Source organism: Lontra canadensis, unplaced genomic scaffold (assembly GCF_010015895.1).
Source record: "Lontra canadensis isolate GAN:19392208 unplaced genomic scaffold, GSC_riverotter_1.0 scaffold100, whole genome shotgun sequence".
Taxonomy (NCBI): domain Eukaryota; kingdom Metazoa; phylum Chordata; class Mammalia; order Carnivora; family Mustelidae; genus Lontra; species Lontra canadensis.
In genome coordinates, this window is record NW_022631094.1 from 2,025,508 (window position 1) to 2,049,770 (window position 24,263).

Below are 24,263 nucleotides of genomic sequence, written 5' to 3' on the forward strand. Positions count from 1 at the left end.
AATGAGTGAACTATTAACTCTCAACTATATTGTCTTGCTTTCTCCTTTGCTTTTGCTGAACACAAAAATATAAAGTGCGAGACACCAATTAGGAGTATTTGGGATCTATCTCCTCCTCAGGCTACTGCCCTATCTCCTTTCTTTTCTTCATGAGAAAATTAAATAGTAGTTAGTGTGTATGGTCCCTATCTCTACTCACCAGCTTCTACTCATTCCTCAATCCCCTATACCTTAAATTCCATTGTGTAGTCCTAAAATGTCCTTCTGTCAGGAGTCAGATTTTGTGCTTAATTTATTATATCTCATTTAATCCTCCACCAACTCTTAATATTAACATTGCCAGTCTACAGACACGGAAATGGAGTATTTCTTGAAAGGGCACAAGGCTGGTAAGTGAGAGTAAAATTTGAACCCAGGTCTGTCTGGCACTAAAGCTGTTCTCCCTTACATTCTAACACACTGAACTTATTACTAAAGTGTTTCACAACTTATCTATTTACATGTCAGTCTCCTCTGGTGGGGGGTGAGTGCCATATAATAGGAAGCCATAGCATCATTGCTGGAGAGAGAGTTAATACACAGAGTGATTCCCTTCAGTGTCCTGGGCCATTCTTGCCTGGGTGGCCTTCTTTTACAGAGCTTCTAGTGAGCAAATCAGGTTCACACCAAAATGTCATTTTTAAAAAGCAACAATTACACAATAAATTTAACGGCACTTCCAAATACTGATGTATTTTTTTATGATGTGAATGAAGAAAAAAATTATTACAAAGGTGTTTTATAATTTTAGAGGTAATATAGGTTTTGTAATTCTATACCACCTGCTTTTGAAATGAAGTCACTGAAGAACACTGGGACTGAACAAAAAAGTCTAAAAATGCTGAAAGAACTTTTGGATTCCTCATGTGGCAAGTCCTGCCCCTTTAATAAACTTGATCAAACATCAGGGCTTCAGTGTTGTGGCCTATGGTTTGGATCTGGGGGATTTCCTTTTTTGGTGGTTGTGGGGGAGAGGGAGTTCCTCAGGGAAAAGCAAACAAATTACATCACATATTAAAAGGAGGGCAGAGGTCTGGCTTTGGTTCTTCCTTTTGCTACTGGAATGGGTCTGAGCAAGATAATAATCCTTATTGGACTTTAGTTGCCTCCTTTAATGAGAGAGGATTACAATGGATCATCACGTCTCAAAGTGTGGTCTGCCAACCCTGGGAAGGATCCCAACACTGTCTTCTCATACTAATAACAAGATGCCATTTGCTTTTCCCAGTGTGTTGATCTTTGCATCTGTTGCACTAATGGGACAAAAGGGAGAATTGGGTAAAACTGCTCTGACACCGTAGCCTGAATTCAGGCAGTGACAGCAAACTGTCCACACAGCCATATTCTTTACCAACACACTCTCTCAGTACAGTAACATAGAGGCAGCACAAAATTTTAGTTTTATAAAAACCATGCCTTTTACATGCCTTTTACAAACTCTGTGTGATGGAATGGTTCATACTCGCAGAACCTCCCGCTGCACACCGAAGGATGACTTGAGGCCAAGCACTTGAGCCACGGAGTTGCAAAGCTGAACTAGTGGCTTTTGTCACGGAATGCCACTTCTACCTGACACTACAGCTGACAGACACATATTGAAAGAGCATGGTCAAATTTAGGTACTTGGCAGACATTTTCTCAAAAGTGAATGAACAGAGCTTGTCACTACAAGAAAAAACATCTGATGGTAACCGTTGCCAGTGATAAAACTCATTCTTAAAAGTGGCAGAATTTTGGAAAACATGACTCCATCACTGGGAGCTTGAAGCTTCCCAATACTCAATGATTTTTGAAATGAGACTGGCAGTTACATGAACAAATCTTTCAAATACTGAGTAAAATGTTATATAGAAGATCTGCAAACTCAATGAACTTTCCCCCCCAAAAAACCAATACCTGATGTCACACGTATGATTAAAAGACTCACTCAAGAGTAAGACCAAAAAGTAGAAGAGAAGTACCTTGAAGAGGTTTCAAATTTCTTATCACAACTAAACTTTAAGAAGTGACCTGACTTATTTGAAGTCAGTTACAGCTATCGGACATATTTTGGTGTTATATCAAAGAAAAAGAGGCACAATTACCTGAAAAGGCTATTAATATACTCCCTCTGTTTCCAGCTACTGGAAAGCTGGATTTCCTACAAACACCTCAACATAAATGACATATCACAACATACTGTATGTAAGACCAGATGTGTGACTCTACCATTTTTAATGAAGCCAGACTTGTAAGACATATTTGCAAAGAACAAAAGTCAATGCCAGTCTTCTCATTAAATGTTTCTAATTACATAAAATAGGTTACTTATATTAAGCATCTTATTCTTATTTTAAAATGAACTCACAAATATATATATATATATATATTTTTCAGTTTATAATCTCAAATATGATAAATACCAATATATACAATGGATATACACAAATGTTCTTTAGAGTCCTCAAATTTTTAGGAGTATAAAGGGGTCCTGAAACTAAAAAGTTTGAGAACTGCAAACTTAGATAAAATCTAATGTCCCAGCTCTTCTGAGAGTCTATGATTTTTTTTGTTGGGTTTGTGAATGAGAACAGAAGATAAAATCTGGAAATGTCTTGCTTTTGGTTGATAAGTTTCTATTTCTTTCACTGTGGTTTCCTGTGAGAATATAATATGGCAGATCCATAGGACAGAGTTTTGAAAATAAAGCATCTAAAGGTAATTTATCCTAATAAAAATATCAACTATAATTAAGACTCCAGTAGTTGGAAATGTTAGAATGAAGATTAAGTAATGAAATGCTCGACAAAAATCTTACAAAGGTGTAATGCTTCAGAAATTTATTTTACTTAGTGTGAATTTATATTCATGGAATAGCTCATAAATTACATTTAAACTAATGATGTTTGTACTTTCCCCCAGTTTAAAGAAACGTCATCACAAGGTTCTCTTGGTAGTATAAAATCTTTTAAAACATAAGAGGACTGTTTTTAAAGAACTTATAACAAAATGCATTCAAAATCGTTTTAAATTATTTTATCAAACAAAACTAGTATTTTTTTGTTTCTAGTATAAGTTGCATGTTGGAATTTCTCTAAGGATCTTAATAATTTTGGTGCCAATTCATTTACAGATAGGACAGTATGTTTATTCCATTAAAGCATTGTAAGACTTATGTATTTCTGTTCTTATTAGTATTAGACTTTTACAAACATGAAATGCCTGGCCTACATTTCTGGCTTGCAAAGCATCCTAAATACCTCTGTCAAACTTCTTTGCTTTTATCTCTGCTCAACTCATCATACCAACCATCTGCATAAATAAAGATGTAAGCATCTGCTATATGGCAAATGGTCTCAGGGGCAGATGTTTCCATCCTTGTGCTCATGTCACTGGGGCTGGATACATTATTTGAACAGATGTACACAATCTGAAAGTGTTGTGTCCCTCAGTGAAATGTCTCCAACTGCTTTCTATCAAAGAACATAAATGCTATTTGCACCTGCATTTATGTTAATAATATAAAGGCAGCAGGGGTTCTGACAACGTGGAATGTGATGCTATGAAATATATTTGCATGGTTAATTGGAGCTTCTGAGAGACTCTGCTGCCAAATGGCCGCAATGACATTGATACATGCCCAAGCGGACTATCTGATTTTTAAGCAGGGGAATATGGCTATTTCAAACAACAAACTCATAATCTGAATTTGCTAATAAGAATATTCTAAACCCTAGCATGATAGCTCAAAATAGGAAAATAACTTCCAATATAAGGTCTACCTGATAAGCTGCAGGCCACCCAAGTCATTTCCATTTTGTTCTATAAGGAAATTTCTATAGGTATTTGTGTGTTTTCCATTTGTAATGTTATGCTGTCAACAGCATAACATACCAATAGTCTATAGTGGTATTTTGCAGAGGTTATTACACTGGAAAGTTCCAATTTCCAACATTAAGTAAGTTAACCAAAACCAGCTTGAAAATGACAATTTGTAGATGGTCTACGACATAAAATGGTACCAAAAGTCCAAGAACAGCATTTATACCACTAGTTAAGATCAAAATGTTTCATATGAATGTCACATATTTGGAAACTTAATATATTGGTAATACATAGGGAATGATCCCCACCCCCCCAATAATGAGGTGACAAAGCCATGTTAACCACTAAACGCAAAACATCAGATTATAGTGGTTCTCCTTGTTACTGTGCATTAAATGTGAGGGCTGAAGAGCTAAAGAATTGCATTAATAGTTGTATTCATAGTTTTACTGAGCTAAAAACTTGTGGTCTCTTTCAAATAATATATTTATTACTTTATTTTTATTTTTTTAAAAGATTTTATTTGAGAGAGAGAACACATGAGAGCACAAGTGGTGGGAAGGGGCAGAGGGAGAGGGAGAAACAGACTTCCCACTGAGCCAGCAGCCCAACTCGGGGCCCGATCCCAGGACCCTGAGATCAGGATCTGACCTGAAGGCAGACACTTAACAGACTGAGCCACCCAGGTGCCTTATATTTATTACTTTGTGAAACTGACATTGATGATATCAGTTATCAGTGTGTTGATAACATCAAAGTATTCCCTGAGTTTTATTTTTTTTTTTTAAAGATTTTATTTATTTATTTGACGGAGATCACAAGTAGGCAGAGAGGCAGGCAGAGAGAGAGGGGGAAGCAGGCTCCCTGCTGAGCAGAGAACCTGATGTGGGGCTCGATCCCAGGACCCTGAGATCATGACCTGAGCCGAAGGCAGAGGCTTTAACCCACTGAGCCACCCAGGCGTCCCAGTTCCCTGAGTTTTAATATGCTATACTCATAAATACCAAACATCAACTTTGCACAAAATTCTTATATTTGAGCTAAATGTTACCCAAAGTAACTTATTTGGCACATTATTCTGAGATTTACATTGCATTTTAAAAGAATTTACAAGGTAAATTATAGTTGATCCTCATTATTTCCAGATTCTAGAGGTACAATTTTCACCTGCTTGCTAAAATTTCTTTACAGTCCCCAAATCCATACCGGTGATGCCTGCATGGTCATCTGTGGACACGTACAAGCGAAACACCGAGTCATGCCACACACACATTCTCAGCCGTGGCTGATGCTCTCTGCCTTCTTGCAGCTCTTCTATTAAAAACAAGTGTCATTTTCGTGTTCTATTTAGTGTCACCTTTTTCTTACTTTTTCCCTTTTTGGTTGGTGATTTCACTGTCAAGCATAGGGCTGCTATGCTGTACAGTGTTCCTAAGTGTGAGAAAACACGGATGTGCTTTGTAGAAAAAAGACATGTGTTAGATAAGCTTTGATTAAGGCATGAGTGATCATGCTGTGTTTGTGAGCTCAGGGTTAAGGACTCCACAGAAAGCTAGGTTCTGTACTGATAGTTGATGAAAATACTGTGCTGTGACCAGAGCCTCACAGGAACCTAATCGAGTGGAGCAACAGTTCAGTATTAGCTATGACCTTATAGCGTGGGGCTCTCATGAATGAGGAGCATCAACTGTATCTTATCTCATCTGGCTGGTCCAGAGCAAGAATTACTATTCCCAGTTGAGAGATGAAGGGAAAGACTCACTGATTTGGCCAAGATCAAAGAGCCTGAAGAGACGGGTGGAAGGGTCAAGAGAGCTCAACTTCAGCTCTTAGTTCAGTAATTTTTCCCCAGACTGAGGGAGCAGGAAGAGAGGGGGAAGGGAGGAGGGGGGAGAGGAGAAGAGAAGATAGGACCGGAACTTAAGAAGCAGCTTTGATACCATGATGTAAAGAGTCAAACTGTAGTTAGATAATAAGACAATAAACCATTTTTAGGTTAAGTCCTCACAGAAAGTAAACTGTTCTCATAGGCAGCACAGCTTTACTGAAACTGAGTTGAAATTGTAGAGGTTCATTTGGATTTCCTTTTTCCTTCTGAGCTCCTTCTTCATGGTCTCTCCAAAGGCAGTACGTATTTGTTAAATGAACACGCAGACTTGGGAACTCCATCTTGGTGTTTTGTCAAGAAGCACAGATTAAAATGTTTTCACAGCATCATCTAAGGATTTTTTTGAAGTTTGAGTTTAAAGCATTTTCAACAAAATTTAATGTATATATGAGAAGCCACTACATGCCAAAGTGCTTGAAAGCCTGCCAGAGACAAAAAAAATTCATCAAGAAGTTTACAAAGAACCTGATTCTAGGAGCCTAGAAGAACATTTTGCTAAACTTAAAAAAAAAAAAAATTCACTACTTTCCTCAACTGTTCCCTGAGTTCTAATATGCTATACTCACAAATACTAAAATGTTTATGTTGAATGTAAGTATATATATATTTTAAGTCTACATTTTTAAGCCATACCATAATTATTTTAAAAGTATTTTATTAAATCAGAAAATCCAGGTTTTTTGGTTTTTTTTGTTGTTGTTGTTTGTTTGTTTCTTTGTTTTTTAGATCCAAATCTGAATTCACATGATACATGGTAATGGCCATGACTGCAGTGTTAAACACTGTACAGGTTTTGGAACTGAGTTGCAGTTGACTGCATATTTAGCTAACTGCTGTGGTTCCAAAGGGGGTCATTAAGACCCTCTTGCCTCAAAGCATCTGCTGTGTTCTCACTCCCACTTATTATTAGTCTCATTGACTAAAAATAGCAATCACAAATTGAAAACTACCTTTGAACAATGCAAATGTTATGACAGAGTTGAGAAGAATGTTGGAAGACCTGTGTAAGAAGACCCTTCTACCTGCGGCACACTTGCCTCGTTAATGGCAAAACTGAATTGTGAAGTTGGCAAAAGATGAATTTCGAATGACTCCAGTAAAACAGACTCTCCCTGGGCTTAAATGAAGACTCTTTCCTGTCCAATGAACAGTAGGACTTGTTTCAACCAACTACCTGGAGACCAACAATTCATCCTGTCTTCTCTGAGGAGCAAACTTCGATCCTTCATTGGCATCACCACAGTGAACTTTCTGGCACATGGAAAGCATAACCTGTCCCGTCAAAGAACCATGGGGCAGAGCTGCTCATTTGTGTGTTCCTTATCTGGCAAGTAAAAAGTTCATGTGCATTTTCAATCACTGTGGTGGTTTTGTCTGTCCTTCAACAAATTTAAAGTAGATGTTACAAAAACTGTAGTTGGCCTTATTCCATTGTTTTCATACTTTTTTTTTTTTCATAACATGGTCTATTACTTGCTACAATTTGCTATTTTCCAACACGAAGCACCCACCCTTATAATTCTATTATCTTACCATTTGAAAATATCAAGCAAAAACCCAGAAAGTTATGGGAAAACCATAAATCCTATCTCCAAATCCCGAATGCGTGAGAAGACAGAATATCGTAATGAAGTAAGTCTAACAAACTTCTGGAGATTCGATAAGTAATACTTTCACACAAAAAGGAATAATGATGACACTAAATTATACTGGAAAGCTTTTAATATACTACAGATTATCATTAGAGTGATATTATGATATTAAATCCCCTTATCCAAAATTAGAAAACATTTAAATAGAAGGCACTAGAATTTCTAATTAGTTTCCTCCAGTTCTTTCTCAGCATTAAGCCCATATCCCTTGACCCCTAAAGTCCACTTCTTTGTGTTCTACACACGGAATAATGTCCTGAACAAATGTCATCTCCTCTGGTGTGTTTCCCCCCCAAAACATCAGCCTCAAAACTTCTGGCCTAACCAATGATCCCTTCATCCAGGTTCGCAAAGGACGTCATACTTTCAATACAGCATTTGCCATGAGTTTAGTTAATTACATACATGTCTGCTCTTCTAATAGGATTTTGTGTTTTGTAAAAGCACAAAGATTCCTCATATCTTTGGATCTGACTAGTTAACTATTATATTGGTGATCATTAAATCTGCTTCCACCATGGAAATTTTGTTAGGAGACACTATGTGACACATTGGATTTTCTTAAGCGCCACAACTCTGCTAGTAATATCTTAACCTGAATTTCATTATTAATATGTATAATATATGTCCATGTGTATTTATAAGTCTGAAATGTTTAAGTACCATAATTTTAGATAGCCATTAATGATGTGTTAAATAAATTACTCAGCATTTTATTAACAAATGACATGTGCCCAGCACATGTCTCATGTCACATAACTGATTACATTTGAAGACAGAAACATAAATTCATACTGATCAAAGAAGAAAAAGGGGAATGATTTAAAAATAGAACTAGAAATGCTCTTTATAGATTTACCCTGTGACACAAGGAACACATAGTGAGTTTCGGATTTTGATAGCTCTGGGTTCAAGTCTTAGCTGTGACTTCCCTGATTGGTGATCTTGGTAAAAGTAACCAATCTCCCTAAACCTGTCAAAGATTATACCTAATTTATGGTGAGGATTAAAGAAAACAAAGTTGTGGGCAGAGTGACTACCACACTGGAGGCACTTGATTAATTGAGCTCTTTTAGTTATTTTATCTTTTTCTCTGTTATATTCTGGGCTTGGGGCTCAAGCATCTCTGGTCCCAGAAAAGACTGACAAAGTATTTACGAGTGCTACTGAACTCCTTGCTAGGCTTGAAGGTATCTTGTTTTCTGGCTAGGCCCATGGAGGTAACTAAGCTCATGCAGCTCAAGAAGTAGACACGAAAAAAAAAAAAAACCAGAATAAGGCCTGATGAGAAACAAAGGAGGCAGGAGGCATGAGAGGTGACATGAATGACTCTTCCATATTAGATGGAAACCAAGCGGCTCATTGCTTCATTACACAGATTTACCACCTTTTAGAGATAGAGAAAAATATCTAGTAATCCTGACTTTACTAATGGGGAAACCAAGGCTTACAAGCAAAATAAGTTGTCTGAAGTTCCACAGCTGGTTGGCAGTAGATGTGGGAAAGGAGGCCAGTCTTCCTGACATTTAGTCCTGCGCTCTTCCTTCTAAGCAGTCACACCTCTAGCCCAGATGAACAAGGTGATACCAGCTAGGACACTAAGTTTCCAACCCCTTGATCAGCTACCTACTACTACAGATATCTTCCAAAGGATATACACCAGAAAACACTCACAGGAAATGCACACTTTATGTTTCTAGTTAGGGTTCTCTCCTTTCTCTCTCACCCCATGCCCTTTCTTGCCCTTGTGCTCAGGACTGGATCTCATGTGAGTCTTAAGGACACTTACTCTTCCTTTGGTCAAATGTCTGGACCAGAAGTAAGCCTGAGGTCCGCTTTGTATTTACTTCCCTTGGGTCCCCATGGATCAGGCTTGGTGTTTTAAGGTACCTGGTACCTGAAGGTACCTGAAGCAGGAGGCAGTCATGCTCATCTCATTACATCAGCCTCCTCAGATGGAGAGAGCCCAGATATCAATAATGACCATTAAGAGGATAGCCACTATCATCTTACAGTGCCTTGTACGCAAGTAGGAATATGCTGGGTGATTCATGTGCATATCTCCTTTCATCTCCATGTGACCATAGGGTAGTACTTACTATGTTCATTTTACAGATTTATAGAGGAGAAAGTGGAGTCAAGTGATGTACCTAAGATATGCAATTCGGTGGTAGAACTGAGTGTCAGACCTGGACTCTATGCTCTTAACAGTTATGATGCTTCCTTTTGGTAGAGAGATCAAAGAGTGTTTGCTACGGTTAAGGGTTCTTTATAGCGAATTCCCTTCATTCATTAAAAGTTATGTCTTCCATGAAGGAAGCCCAAATGCACATTATTAAAGACATTATTTTTCTCACACACATATCAAAACTTCTCTTCTGTGTAGAAGAGAACATGTAGGGGCAGGTGAAAGATTTGAATTCTTCCTAAAGGTCAGAGTTTGCCCTTGATGGTGACAGAAGTTTAATTACTCTTTATTCAGAAAAAACTCTATCTCCACCTATAAACTGCTTTTCTGAAACCTCCAAGAGTTCCTTTTAAAAAAGCCATGACTTTCTTTACAAATCATGTGGGGCTGGATCTGAATAAAGTAATTCTTGTTTCTTTCTAAATGACTATGAGAAGAAACAAGTCAAAGAAATGTATTAGTGAATATCCCCTCTCTCTACATGTGTGTTGTACGTGTGCATGTGTGTAAGAATATATATATATACACATATATAGTCTTCTCATTAAAACACGTCATTCTGTTTCACCAAAATCAATACCTGATAATTGCCGTTGACTTCAATGGGTGCCAACTAACTGCTGACTCATGGCCTGGGTTTTGTGAGCTTTGTGTGGGGATGAGATGGTCCTGCTCTCAGGGAGTTCTCAGTCAAACATACATGTCCTTCATATGCTTCAGTAATTTACCAAAGGAAATCAACTTTCTGATATAATTAGAATTTTGTTCTCAGTTCCAGGAAATAAATTAACTCTGGTTGGGGGACAGTGGCACTGAATGTGTCAATTTCCACTATTTATAACACACGCATTACCACTTTCCTCAGCACGGTTTATCTTACCTTGATCTTTTGGTGGTACTGAGAGAGAATTCTGCATTATGATATGCTGGAAGTGAATAGCAACTTTCCTAGAAAGAACCAAGCACAAATAATAATTAGAAACCAATTCAGATGCCTTGTTAATACATACAAACAATGTACATTATAAGCTCTTTAAAAACTCTTCCTAGTTTTAATGATCTGAGTAATAAGAAATGGACTGCACTATTAAGAAACTCATGTTTTTATTTCCTTCTCATTTGCACACAGACAGGGATGCCTGGAGGGTACTGGTTTAGGCCTGGAGGTGGAAGCAATGACACAGCGAGAGAGGAACCGTACCTGCATCTCTGTCCACAGTGGCAAAAAAAAAAAAAAAAAAAGAGTAGGCAAAATTAAGATTCCCTGAAAATGCCTGCCAGATTATTATGTTTCATATACTCTATTTAAGAAGAAATAACTCAAATGTTTAGCAATATAGGTAAAGCTAGCATAATTGCACTAATTGCAGTGTACTCATTGGATGAAATATAATTCAGTCATTAAGATACAATTATAAAGATTATATAGGAAGATGGAAAATGTACTGAATGAACATGGTAAATGACATATACCCTAGGATTACAACTATATAAACAATGAAGGGATAGCAAAATGCAGAACAGGAAATAGGTTAAGATGGGTATTGGCCATGTGTCTGTTGAGGCACTTCAGGGGTTTCTGCCTCCAAATTAGCTATTTTCTGAATTGTCTATAATATAATGTATATTCAAAACATCTGAATATAAAAATAAGGCAGTCAAAGACATTGAAAAAATATAGGTAAGTATTTTATAAGCCGTCAAACACAGAAGTGTTTCAAGCATGACACCAAAGACAGAAGCCGTTAAGGTAAAGATGGATGAATTTTTCTATTTAAAATTTTAAGTGTTTTAAAATAGAAAATTAGCCAAAGTTAAAAGGCTTGACTTCTACGACAGCCAAGATTGAATAAAAGAGGCCAGATTTATCCTCCTGCCTGAAACAACCCAAAATATAGACAAAATATGTGAAACAATATTTCAAAAAATTGGACATCAGATCACAAGAGACTGTTCTCCTGGGGGAGAGGAAACAAATGAGAAGAGCCATATGATAATGTTGTAGGAAGGGAGAACCTTGGTGGCGATTCCCAGAGTAATGGAGAAAAGAGAGCTGTGGAAAGAGAAAGGAAGAGCAAAGAAGAGGGTCTCTATCAGGTATTCGCACATGTAACTGAGCAGCACATGCAAATAAAGAAACTACCTGAGGTCAGGGGAAGATCCAAGCTGCTCTATACTCACAGAAACACAGGGATATCACCCCTTCCTACCAGCCAGACTGAAGAAACTCCTAATTCACAGGACGTCGAGTAGAGGATAAAGAAGGGTCTTGCCTTAGCAGAGGAAATAATCAAGCCCCACACCAAGCATTTCTCTGGTTTCATGTAACAAATTATAAAGCGAGACTGAAAAGGAACAAACTATTTCCAAGTGCCTTAACTGTACATTTAGAACAGACCTACAAAAACATCCATCACCCAAAAAAATAAACTTCATATCTGACATGTAATTAAAAATTATCAAGCATATAAAGAAGCAGGAAAACATGAGCCATAATGCAGAAAATAATCAGAACTGACCCTGAACTGACACTCATTAGAATAAGCAGTCAAGAACACTAAGTTCTAACTGTAATTAAGTAAGGACTGTATTTCATATGTTCAAAAAGTTAAATACAGACAGGAAAGATATAAAAAAGACCTACATAAAATTTCCGGAGATGAAAACTCTAACATATAAAAAGAAAATACACTGGATGGGATTAACAGCATATTATTCATGTCAAAAAATGTTAGCAAACTTGAAAACACAATAATTAGAGATTTTTCAAAATGAAACTCAGGGAGAAGAGAGTTAAAAAAAAAAGAAAGAAAGAAAAGAAAGGAAGAAATGATTAGTGAGAGCTATAGGACAATTCAAAACAAGCAGCCTAATATATATTTGGAGAGAAGAAAAATGGAAGGACAAAAAAATCATTTTTGAAATAATGGGCAGAAATGTTTCCTAACTTGAATAAAACTATATAAACACACAGACCCAAAAAGCTCAAAACTACCTGGAGCATTAAAAAACAGTGAAAACTACACCAAAGCATATCATGAACAAATTGCTCAAAACTGCTAAAAATAAATTTTTTTTAAATGCATTCCAAAGATACATTACATACAGAGGATTTCCTGTTGGAAACAATGCAAGTGAGAAGACAGTGGAGCCACATCTTTTAAAATACTGAAAAAAAAAAAAAAAACCTGTAATGTAGAATTCTATGTTCACAGACAGTATCTTTAAAAAATAAAGGAGAAATGAAGATATTTTATAAATAAATAAGCTGAAAAATACATTACAAGTTCACTCACACTATAAAAATGTGAACAATGTCTTTTAGGCAGAAGGAATGTTAGATTAGAATATGGATCTATACATAGGAAGGAAAAATAATAGAAAGTGGAACTGTACAGTAAACATACAAGTTGAATTAATAGTTAATACTTAATTAACTATTAATTAAGTTAAAACTTAATAGTTGAATCTCCTAAAAATATAACTATTTGAATAAAAAGAATTAAGGATGCAATGTGGGGTTTATAACATATGTAAAATGATACATGATAACAGTCAGACAAAAGTTGAGAAGGGAGAAATGTAAGTATACAATTGTAAAGTTCTTTTATTATCAGTGAATTGGTATAATATGACTGCAAGGTACATTATGCTAAGTTGAACATGTATATTATAGATCTCAAGACAACAACTAAAATCACACACAAAAAAAAGAATTTCAGCTAAAAACCAAGAGTTAAAAAAATGGAATCACAAAAATACTGTTTTTCAAGGGAATAGAAGAGAATAAAATAGATGGGATATCAAGATGACTAAGACCTAATCATATCAATAATCGTATTAATTATAAGTGATATAAATATCTCAATAAAAGATAAAGTTTGGATAAAAATGCAAGACCCAACTATATGTTGCCTATAAGAAAGGCACTTTAAATGTGGAGATACAAATAGGTTATAAGTAAAAGAATGGAAAAAGATATATCATGTTAGCACTAGATAAAAGAAAGTTAGAGTGGTTACATTAGTATCAGAAAAAGTAGATTATATAGTAATGAATATTACCAGGCATAAAGAAGGTCATTTCATAATTATAAAAAGTCAACTCATTAAAAAGATGTAATAACCCCAAATGTTTATGTTCCAAATAATTGAGCTTCAAAATACATAAAGCAAGAACTAATAGAACTGTAAGGAAAAGTAGAAAATAATTCATAATCAATACTCAGTAAGAGACAGAAAATCACTAAAGATATTAGAGGTCAACTTGACCCAACATTTATAAAACATTCCACCCAACACCACAGAATACACATGGTTTTCAACTGCATATGAAATATTTATCAAGACAGACCATATTTTGGGTCATAAAGAAAGTCTCAATACACTAAAGAGGATTCAAGTCATATAATGTGTGTTCTCTGACCACAGTGGAATTAAAGTAGAAAACAAAAAACACAAATATTTCCTGGGAAATCTTCAAATATTTGTTAATTAAATCACACACTAACCTATGGATTCAAAGAAGAAATTAAAATGAAAATAATAAAGTTTTTGAACTGAATGAAATGCAAAAACAACATATCAAAAAGCAGTACACACAAATTTAGAGTACTAAGCCTCTCTTTTAGTAAAGAAAGTAGGCCTCAAGTCAATGACCTTAGTTTCTACCTTAAAACCCAGAAAAAGCAAACTTAACCTAAATTAAGTGGAAGAAAAGAAATAAGAGACTGGAGTAAATAAGTGAAAGGAACAACAGAAAAATAAGTAAAATAAATTAAATCAAAAGCAGATTCTTCAAGAGTATCAATAAATATGATAAACCTTTAGCTTAATTAATCAAAAGAAAGAAAACACAAATGACCAGTATCAGGAATGGGAGAGGTGACCTCATTATAGATACTACTGCTATTAAAAAGATAACAGGGATCATTACAAACAACATTTTGGCAATAAATTTGATAATTTAAACTAAGTGAACAATTCTCTCGAAAGACAAATTACCAAAGCTCATTCAAGAAGTTACCTTATATTTTAAAAGAAACCGAATTTCTAGTTAAAAATCTTCCCTTGAAGAAAACTCTAGTCTGCAGTGGTTGGTTTGCTGGAATGTAGTGAATATTTAAAGAAGAAACAATATAAATTATATACAAATTCTTCTAGAAAACTGAAAAGGAGGGTGAATTCTAATAGTCTAATTCTATGAGGTCAGTATTATACAGATACTATACAATATTAAAACAGATAAGTCACTAGAAGGGAAGAAACCTCCAGACCAACCTCCCTCAAAACATAAATGCAAAAATTACAAACTAAATTTTAGACCGAAGAAAATACAAAAAGAAAAAACTACAGGTCCTATCCCCGTTGAACACAGATGCAATAAATCCTCAATAAAATATTAAACTGAATTCAACAATACATTAAAAAAATGTTCACCATGATCATGTAAGATATATTTCAGGGATACAAGGGTGGTTCAATATTGCAAATCAATCAATATGATACATCACATTAACCAGAGAAAGGATAAAAAACACATATCATCTCAATAGATGTAGAAAAAGCATTTGACAAAATACCACATCCATTCCTAATAAAAACCCTCAACAAAGTGGATTAGAGGGAACATATCCCAACATAATAAAGGCCATATTTGAAAAACCTACAGCTAACATCATACTCAAAGGGAAAAACTGAGAGCTTCTCCCCCAAGATCAGAAGCAAGACAAGGATATCCGCTCTCACCACTTTTATCCAACAAAGTATTGGAAGTTCTAGCTACAGCCATTAGGTAAGAAAAAGAAATAGGAGGCATCCAAACTGGTAAGGAAGAAGTAAAACTTTCACTATTTGCAGATGACATGATATGATATATAGAAAACCTAAAGACTCCAACCAAAAAATAAATAAATAAAAAAAGATTCCACTAATAGAATTTATAAATGGATTCAATAAAGTCAAAGTATACAAAATTAATATGCAGAAATCTGTTACATATCTGTGCCTTAATAATGAAGTAGCAGAAAAATAAATTAAGAAAACAATCTATTTACAATTGCACCAAAAAGAACAAGATGTCTAGGAATAAATTCAACCAAGGAGTTGGAAGTCCTATACTCTGAAAACTATAACAATAATGAAAGATACTAAAGACAACACAAACAAATGAGAAGATATTCCATGGTCATGAACTAGAAGAGTATTACTGAAATGTCTACAGTACCCAAAGCAATCACAGATTCAATGTAATCCGTATCAAAATATCAATAGCATTTTTTCACAGAATTAGAAAAGATAATACTAAAATTTGTATGGAATGACAAAAGACCCCAAAGAGCCAAAGCAATCTTGAGAAAGAAGCACAAAGCTAAAGGTATCGCAATTCCAGATTTCAAACTATATTACAAAGTTACGATAATCAAAACAGTATGGCAGCAGCACAAAAACAAACACACAGATCAAAAGAACAAACTACGCCAGAAATAAACCCACTATTATAGTGTCAATTAATCTATGCCAGAGGAGGCAAGAATATACAACAGGGAATAAATAATGTTGAGAAAACTGGACCACTACATGGAACTGGGTCACTTTCTTACACCATACAAAAAAATAAACTCAAAATGGATTAAAGAAATAATTGTGAAACCATAAAACTCCTAGAAGAAAACAAAGGTAGTAATTTCTTTGACATCAGCCTGAGCAACATTTTTTTCCTCAGGCAAGGGAAACAAAAGGAAAAACAAACAATAAAGTACACCAGAATTTTGCTTTTTGCATAGCAAAAGAAACCAACAGAACAAGGCAACCTAGTTAATGGGAGATATTTGCATGAAGACTCTTTGGGGGTTATTTTTGCAATATGCATCCTGAGCCTTAAAGTTCCACATTCCTTTTGATTCGGACCTTCCTTCCACTTCGGAAAGTTATCATTATAATGTGCAAAGCTATACTGCCATCAATCTTAATTACCATCATCTTTAGCACCCTTTTAAAATTCTTCAGGGTGCCATTTAAAATACACACTAAAAGTAAAACCCTAAGTAAATTAACATACAATTTTACAATAAAGCTATTATCAACAATGTTTCTAAAAGTATTTAAAATATGAAAAATGCTTATCATATATTTTTGTATGAAAGGGGCTGGTTATGGAGAGGTATGGTTCAATACTTTCCCCCATGTATGTATGAGAAAAACTACCAAATATTAAAAGGGAATATTTCTTACCTTTTTTTTTTTTTTTAAGATTTATTTATTTTAGAGAGAGAGTGTGTGTGAAAGGGAGAGAGAATCTCAAGCAGACTCCCCACATGGAGCCCGACACAGGGCTCAATCCCAGGACCCCAGGACCATGATCTGAGCTGAAATCCAGAGTCGGATATTCAACAAACTGAGCCACCCAGGCACCTCTAAAAGGGGCTATTTCTGAATGGGGGATTAAATTAATGTTTTTTTCTTTCCTTTTTATGTTTATGGATATATGACTAAGTTTCCCAAATGAATAAATACTGTGTTTGCCATCAGAAAAAAAAAAAATTCTTTATATTATTGCTATAGAATGCTATATGAGATAAGGAGTGCCATTAAAATAATTTTGCCTGTACCTCCAATATTTTGGTATTTAAAGTAGAAAATTTGCTCAAATGGAATCTAATTTCTTCCTCTACCATATAAAGCACTGTTGTATTGAATTCTACTGTAATTATGAAAAATGAATAAATTATGTAATAAATGCACCTATGCTTATTAAAGAAAACTTATGAATAATCATAATCTTGCATCTTCTGATTGGGCTGGAATTAAAAGTGCATTATATAAATGTGCTAGAGGAAAAGTGGCATAAAAAGTCACATAAGATCCAAGTAATTTTCAAATATCATATAAGCAAAGTCAATATGCATCTTTACTCAAGGCACCATGATATAGGACTAGCAGTCAGTGGGTCCTTCACAGTAAGTACAATTTCCAATAATTATAACCTGACTTTCTCACTTGAATGTTGAAAGATATAGTAAGTAGAAAAATCTACCTGAGAGGAAAAAATATTAACAAATGCAAACAGTGAATGCCATAAATTACAGCAAGATTTAATATAATACACTTTCTGAATGACTCATATGAGTACTCTTAATCTCAGTTAATACGTCATCTTTAAGGGTTGATTAAAAATGAAGATTAGGTGAATTGGTTACTTGAGAAGTGACAGCTTGATGGTTCTAAAAATGGAAATCTCCCATTTATTCCTAGTTAAGGAAAGCTAAGGCAGATGTTGCCTTGTCTTTGTTATTAACACATTAACCCTGGTGTGAGTATTTGACTAAGTGCATGTTCTTTTGTGTGCATATGGCACCAACTAGAGCTGCAATGTGGCTGTTCATGTAGATTATTATTTCTAGGGAACCATTTCCTAGAGAAGAAACATGTCATACATGTCATACATGCCTGATACACTGTCGTTTAGATAAATGCCACAATGCAAAAAAGTGGCCAGGAGAACCTGAAATATGAAAATATTTAAAAAGTTTTGGGTGCCTTATCATTGGTAATTTATAAAAGGCTCTTCTTTGTATGTTAAAATAATGTGATTGGGCAGGTGCTCCTCCCACAGGCCTTCCTGTTTTGATTCTAGGGTGACTTTTTGATTCTAAAAATTTGTATGGACTAGAAAAAACTGCGAATTGCTAGGGAAATGTTGAAAAAGAAAAAACAAACTGGGGGCATCACGTTACCCAACTTCAAGCTTTACTACAAAGCTGTGATCACTAAGACAGCATGGTACTGGCACAAAAACAGACACATAGACCAATGGAACAGAGTAGAGAGCCTAGATATGGGTCCTCAACTCTATGATCAAATAATCTTCCACAAAGCAAGAAAAAATAGCCAGTGGAAAAAAGACAGTCTCTTCAATAAATGGGGCTGGGAAAATTGGACAGCTATGTATAAAAGAATGAAATTCAACCATTCTCTTACACCATACACAAAGATAAATTCAAAATGGATGAAAGACCTCAACATGAGGCAGGAATCTATCAAAATCCTAGAAGAGAACAGAGGCAGTAACTTCTTCGACATTGGCCACAGCAACTTCTTTCAAGACGTCTCCAAAGGCAAAGGAAACAAAAGTGAAAATGAACTTTTGGGACTTCATCAAGATAAAAAGCTTCTGCATAGCAAAAAACAAAAAAACAAAAAACTAAACCAGTCAATAAAACAAAGAGACAATCCACAGAATGGGAGAAGATATTCACAAATGACACTACAGACAAAGGACTGATATCCAAGATCTATAAAGAACTCCTAGAGTTAGAAGTAAGATGGCGGAGGAGTAGCAGACTGAAATGATATCAGGTTCCAGGAGTTCAGCTAGATAGTCATCAAACCATTCTGGACACCTACAAACTCAACAGGAGATAGAAGAGAAGAGCAGCAATTCTAGGAAGAGAAAAGTGACCACCTTCTGGAAGGTAGGACGTGCAGAGAAGTGAATCTGAAGCGATATACAGGAGGAATGACCACAGGGGGAGGGGGCAGGCTTCTGGCCAGCGGTGGAACAGTGGAGTGCAAAATCAGAACTTTCAGGAGTCTAGTCCACTGAGGGACATCGCTCCAGAGGCTAAGCGGGGGTGGAGCCTTTGGGAGGACAATGTGGTCTCAGGACCTGCGGGGTCACAGAAAGACCAGGTGTCTGAGTGTGGCAGAGCTCCCAGGTATCAGAGCAGGGAAGCTGGCTAGAGAGACAGAGCCAAGCAGTGAGTTCACAGCTCACGGTGACCTTAAACTGTGATCCAAGGCATAGTCGGGCCATGCTCTTCAAGCAGGTATCCCACAAGTGGCAGATCTGGAGAGACCCCCTCCTTCCTCCTCTAGGAGAAGCAGCATGGGAGTGAGCACAGCAGGAATCTGCTGGGTTTGGAGACTCCAAACAGGGCTGTGCACCACAGAAAGAAATGCTCAGTCACAGGCTGGGTGAGCACGGAGTGCAGCCAGAGACCAGGGAGATGGGAGGGATTGATTGCTTTTCTCTGAGGGTGCACTGAGGAGTGGGGCCCCGAGCTCTCAGCTCGTCCATGCTGTAGATTGGGAGGCTGCCATTTTCATTCCCATCCTCCAAAGCTCTATGAAAAGCATTCAGGGACAAAAGCTACTGAGAGCAAACCTGAGCAGATTACTTAGCCTGGCCCCTGAAAGGGCGGTGCAATTCCAGCTCAGGAAAAGACATTTGAGAATCCCTGCAACAGGCCCCTCCCCAAGAAGATCAGCAAGAATATCAGCCAAGACAAAGTTTACCATTAACGAGAACAGCAGAACTCCAGAGTTAGGGGAAAGCAACGCATAGAATTCATGGCTTTTTCCCCATGATCTTTTAGTCTTGCAAAGTTAAATTAAACAAAAAATTTTTTCTTATTCTAGTTTTTAAACTTTTCCACTTTCCTCTTTTAACGTTTTTTAGCTAGTTTATCTTAACAATACCTTTTTTAAAAAAAATCTTTAAAAATTTTCATTGTTATAGTAATATTTTATCCCTTCATTGTATTTAACCTTATTTTTTGTATACATGTAGGGTTTTATCCTTTAAAATTTTGGGATATAATTTCTTCTAATAGATTAAAATATACCCTAAATCTAGTACATGGCTTTGTTCTAGTCTCCAGCCTGATCACATTCTCTCCTCTTTTTTTTCTTTTTCCAAGCAACTTATCAATTACTTTTTTAGGACTTTTTAAAAAATTTTCATCTTTACAGTCACATTCCATACCTTCAACGTGTTTACCCTTATTTTTGTATATATATAATTTTTCTTTTGTTAAAATTTTGGGAGGTAGTTTCTTCTAAGAGACCAGAATACACCCAGAATCAAGAGGGTAGTAGCTCTGTTCTATTCACCAGTCTATTTATTTATTTATTATTTAAAAAAAATTTTTTTTTAAATTTTTTCCCTCATTCTTCTCCCCCCAGTTGTGGGTCTCTTCTGATTTGGTTAGCATATATTTTTCTGGGGTCTTTGCTGCCCTTTTAGTATTTTATTCTCTGGTTCATATATTCTTATCTGAATAAAATGACAAGGTGGAAAAACTCACCACAAAAAAGAGAACAAGAAGCAGTACTGCTAGCTAGGGACCTAATCAATACGGACATTGGTAATATGTCAGAGCTAGAGTTCAGAATGACGATTACCAAGGTGCTAGCTGGGCCCGAAAAAGGCATGGAAGATATTAGAGAAAACCTTTCTGGAGAAGTGAAAGAACTAAAATCTAACCAAGTTGAAATAAAAGAAGTTATTAATGAGGTGCAATAAAAAATGGAGGCTCTTACTGCTAGGATAACTGAGGCAGAAGAGAGAATTAGTGGTATAGAAGATGATGGAGAATAAAAAAGCTGAGAAAAAGAGAGATAAACCACTACTGGACCATGAGGGTAGAATTTAAGAGATAAGTGATACCATAAGATGAAACGATATTAAAATAATCGGGATCTCAGAGGAAGAAGAAAGAGAGAGAGGGGCAGGAGGTATATTGGAGCAAATTATAGCAGAGTATTTCCCTAATTTGCGAAGGGAACAAACATCAACATCCGGGAGGCACAGAGAACCCCCCTCAAAATCACTAAAAAGAGGTCCAAAACCCTCATCTAATAGTAAAACATGCAAGTCTTAGTGACAAAGAGAAAATCCTGAAAGCAGCTTGGGACAAGAAGTCTATAACATACAATAGTAGAAATATTAGATTGGCAGCAGACTTAACCACAGAGACCTGGCAGGCCAGAAAGAACTGGCATGATCTATTCAGAGCACTAAATGAGAAACCTATGCAGCCAAGAATACTATATCCAGCTAGCCTATCACTGAAAATAGGAGAGATAACAAGCTTCCAGGACAAACAAAAACTAAAAGAATTTGCAAACACCAAACCAGCCCTACAGGAAATATCGGAAGGGGTCCTTTAAGCAAAGAGAGAGCCTATACAGAGACAATATACACTAATAGTCACCTTATAGGCAATACAATGGCACTAAATTCATATCTTTCAATTGTTGCCCTGAATGTAAATGGGTTAAATGCCCCAATCAAAAGACACAGGGTATCAAAATGGATATGAAAAAAAGACCCATTGATATGCTGTCTACAGGAAACTCATTTTAGACCCAAAGACACCTCCAGATTTAAAGTGAGGGGTGGAAAACAATTTACCATGCTAGTGGACGTCAAAAGAAAGCTGGGGTGGCAATCCTTATATCAGATGAATTGGATTTTAAGCCAAAGAGTATAATAAGAGATGAAGAAGGACACTATATCATACCTGAAGGGTCTGTCCAACAAGAAGATCAAACAACTTTAAATATCTATGCCCCTAACATGGAAGGAGCCAACTATATAAACCAATTGATAACAAAATCAAAGAAACACATCGACATTAATACAATAAAAGTAGGGGACTTTAACAATCCCCTCACTGAAATGGCCAGATCATCTAAGCAAAAGATCAACAAGGAAATAAAGGCCTTAAATGACACACTGGGTCAGATGGACATCACAAATATATTCAGAACATTCCATCCCAAAGCAAAAGAATACACATTCTTCTCTAGTGCACATGGAACATTCTCCAGAAGAGATCACATCCTGGGTCACAAATCAGGTCTCAACCAGTACCAAAAGACTGGAATCATTCCTTGCATATATTCAGACCACAATGCTCTGAAGCTAGTACTCAATCACAAGAGGAAAGTAGGAAAGAACTCAAATATATGGAGGCTAAAGAGCATCCTATTAAAGAATGAATGGGTCAACCAGAAAATTAAAGAAGAATTAAAAAAATTCATGGAAACAAATGATAATGAAAACACAACTGTTTCAAAATCTGTGGGACACAGCAAAGACGGTCCTGAGAGGAAAGTATATACTGATACAAGCCTTTCTCAAGAAACAAAAAAGATCTCAAGTACACAACTTAAACCTACACCAAAGGAGCTGAAAAAAGAACAGCAAAGAAAGCCTAAACACAGCAGAAGAAGATAAATAAGAAAGATCAGAGCAGAAATCAATGAAATAGAAACCAAAAGAACAGAAGAACAAATCAACAAACTTAGGAGCTGGTTCTTTGAAAGAATTAATAAGATTGATAAACCCTGGCCATACTTATCAAAAAGAAAAGAGAAAGGACCCAAATAAATAAAATCATGAATGAAAGAGGAGAGATCACAACCAACACGAAATAAATACAAAAAATTATAAGAACATATTAGGAGCAACTATATGCAAGCAAATTTGACAATCTGGAAGAAATGGATGCATTCCTAGAGACATACAAACTACCAAAAGTGAACCAGGAAGAAATAGAAAACCTGAATAGACCCATAACTAGTAAGGAGATTGAAGCAATCATCAAAAATCTCCCAACAAACATGGGCCCAGGGCCAGACGACTTCCCAGGGAAATTCTACCAAACATTTAAAGAAGAATTAACACCTATTCTTATGAAACTGTTCCAAAAAATAGAAATGGAAGGAAAACTTCCAAACTCATTTTATGAAGCCAGCATTACCCTGATCCCAAAACCAGACAAAGACCCCCATCAAAAAGGAGAATTACAGACCAATATCCTTGATGAACAGATGCAAAAATTCTCACCAAAATACTAGCCAATAGGATCCAACAGTACATTAAAAGGATTATTCACCACAACCAAGTGGGATTTATTCCTGGGCTGCAAGGTTGGTACAACATCTGCAAATCAATCAATGAGATAGAATATATTAATAAAAGAAAGAACATGAAACATGTAATACTCTCAATAGATGCTGAAAAAGCATTTGAAAAAGTACGGCATCCTTTCTTAATCAAAACCCTTTCAAGCATAGGGACAGAGGGTATAAACCTCAATATCATCAAAGCCATCTATGAAAAACCCATAGCGAATATCATTCTCAATGGGGAAAAACAGAGCTTTTCCCCTGAGGTCAGGAACACGACAGGACTGTTCACCACTGCTATTCAACATAGTATGAGAAGTCCTAGCTTCAGTAATCAGACAACAAAAACAAAAAGCATCTGAATCGGCAAAGAAGAAGTCAAACTCCTCACTCATTGCAGATGATATGATACTTTATGTGAACAAGACAAAAAATTCCACTCCAAAACTGCTGGAACTCATACAGGAATTCAGTAAAGTGGCAGGATATAAAATCAATGCACAGAAATCACTTGCATTGCTATGCACCAACAGCAAGACAGAAGAAAGAGACATTAAAGAGTCAATTCCATTCACAAGTGCACCAAAACCCAGAAGATACCTAGGAATAAATCTAACCAAAGAGGCAAAGAATCTGTATTCAGAAAACTATCATGTACTCATGAGAGAAATTGAGGAAGACACAAAGAAATGAAAAACGTTCCATGCTCATGGATTGGAAGAACAATATTGTGAAAATGTCTATGCTACCTAAAGCAATCTATACATTTAATGCAATCCCTATCAAAATACCATCAATTTTTTTCACAAAAATGTAACAAATAATCCTAAAATTTATATGGAACCAGAAAAAACCCCGAATAGCCAGAGGACTGTTGAAAAAGAAAGCCAAAGTCGGTGGCATCATAATTCCAGACTTCAAGCTCTATCACAAAGTTGTCATCATCAAGACAGCATGGTACTGGCACAAAACACAAAGACACATAGATTAATGGA

At 36.0% G+C, this 24,263-nt stretch overlaps 1 protein-coding gene across 6 annotated transcripts in view; it reads right to left on the minus strand.

Annotated features, from left to right (window-relative positions):
- The window catches only part of ZNF438 (zinc finger protein 438), a 179,007-nt gene that overhangs the window by 16,327 nt on the left and 138,417 nt on the right, over positions 1–24,263 (minus strand). For 5 of the 6 annotated variants that reach the window (XM_032837908.1, XM_032837911.1, XM_032837909.1 and 2 more), the window contains one exon: positions 10,452–10,519. In XM_032837908.1, the coding sequence (XP_032693799.1) occupies positions 10,452–10,488 (37 nt within the window). In that variant the 5' untranslated portion in view covers positions 10,489–10,519. Of the gene's footprint in view, positions 1–10,451; positions 10,520–12,677; positions 12,739–24,263 lie in introns of those variants that run through there. The other variant, XM_032837912.1, reaches the window with a different exon arrangement.